Consider the following 1,517-nt stretch of genomic DNA (forward strand, 5'->3'; position numbering starts at 1 on the left):
CCCAGCTGGCCGTGCATCAGGGGAGAGAGAGGACTATTTATCTAGTCTACAGCAGGGTTTTAAAGAGGGCTAAGGGACTTAAATGCCCAGAGAAGGTGGGATTTGGGTGCTGAATTCTTAGTCCCCTTTGGGGAGGGGGCGGGGCTCTGGGGTCAGCCGGAAGTGGGGGCAGCCAGTCTAGATGTTAAACAAACACTCTTAAACCAGTGTGCGTCAGGAGCGACTCCACTGGAGTAAGCGGGAGACAAAACGTGAAGTAGCAGCAGCTAGGAGCCCACGTCACGGGCCAGGGCCCCGTCACGGTAGGCGTTGCACAAGCCCAGAACAGAGAGACAGGCCTAGAAGAGGTTCACATTTTCAAGCACACAGGTATGAATTTATTCTCACCGAATTTCCGCCAAGTACTGTAACTCATACCAATAAATAATGGCAATCCTTTACCAACTGGTAGTCAAACTGGGTTCTCGAGCCCAAGAACCAAGCTTAAAAGGAGATGGACAAACTCTGTTAAATGAGGAGCCTTTTTGGAAAAGGGACAATAAATAAATCTGGGCTCGCTCGCTCTCTGGAGTTTGTAGTGCCATGGGAGAAGAGGAGCCATGTAGTGTAGGCTGTGAGCATCAGTCTTTCTTCATGCGGAATCTGATTTCCATCTTTAAAATCATTTTAATGTTCTCATCTTCTATGTGCTTTTCCACAGCTGCTAAGGCCTGTTCTCCCCCATCCTGGTAGTGTTTCTGCAGCTCCTGTACATATGCAATCCAAACGCAGTTGTGGCAGCCACTCATACAGCAGTTAGTGGGGGGAAGCAGCGTTGGGTGCTTGGAAAAGGGGGGCTGTGTGTCTTTCAAAGGCTCTGAGCCCCCCGCAGCGCAGGGCTCTCCGTCGCTCTGCTGGGGATCAGTCTGAGAGCCATCTCCTCGGGTGTCCGAATGGCTTAGATGGTGGCTAAAATCTGCTTTTGTCAGGTCCACGGAAAAGCGCCGAACGCTGCAGAAGCAGCTTTTTAGGTGGTCTCTGCGAGGGAGCCCGTCCCAGAAAGGAAACCCACATCTCTGCAGTCTCCAGCGCTCCGTGCACCTGAAGAGTTGTAGATTTACCTGGCAATTAATAACAAACTTACAAGAGATATCGAACGGTCACACGCCGAGGGCTCCGCACAGCCGGGTCTGGTCCATCGTTCTGATAGCCGCCCCTGGGGTGGGCCCAGCAGCGCGCAAGGCTCGCAGCCTCCCTCACAGCGCCCCAGGCCCCAGGAGCAGCTCAGGTGCAGGGAGAAAAGCAGGATTCGGTCCACCAAGTGCACTTAATAACCCCGTATTAGGGATGGAGGAGATGGGTCTAAATACAGGCAGGAGATCCCTCCGTCCCCAACCAGCCTCCTTCCCCTCCCCTCCATACAGCCCCCCTGCTCCAACCCTCCTCCCCCAAGCAGCCCCCTTCCCCTCCCCCCATACAGTCCCCTCCCCCTACAGCCCCCCTGCTCTAACCCCAGCCCCCCAACCAGCCTCCTTCCC

The 1,517-nt window shown here is 54.6% G+C and overlaps 1 protein-coding gene across 1 annotated transcript; it reads right to left on the reverse strand.

The window, feature by feature from the left end:
* Positions 1-348: 348 nt before the first annotated feature.
* LOC112115337 (oxidoreductase-like domain-containing protein 1) lies at positions 349-1,136 on the reverse strand (the record flags this gene model as incomplete). The annotated part of the gene is made up of 1 exon (XM_026646705.1): positions 349-1,136. A coding segment is annotated over one exon (516 nt), but the record flags the coding sequence as incomplete, so codon positions are not given.
* Between the last annotated feature and the right edge of the window lie 381 nt (positions 1,137-1,517).

The sequence above is a fragment of the Terrapene carolina genome, unplaced genomic scaffold (assembly GCF_002925995.2).
Source record: "Terrapene carolina triunguis isolate 2854851 unplaced genomic scaffold, T_m_triunguis-2.0 Scaffold39524, whole genome shotgun sequence".
Classification (NCBI taxonomy): Eukaryota; Metazoa; Chordata; order Testudines; family Emydidae; genus Terrapene; species Terrapene triunguis.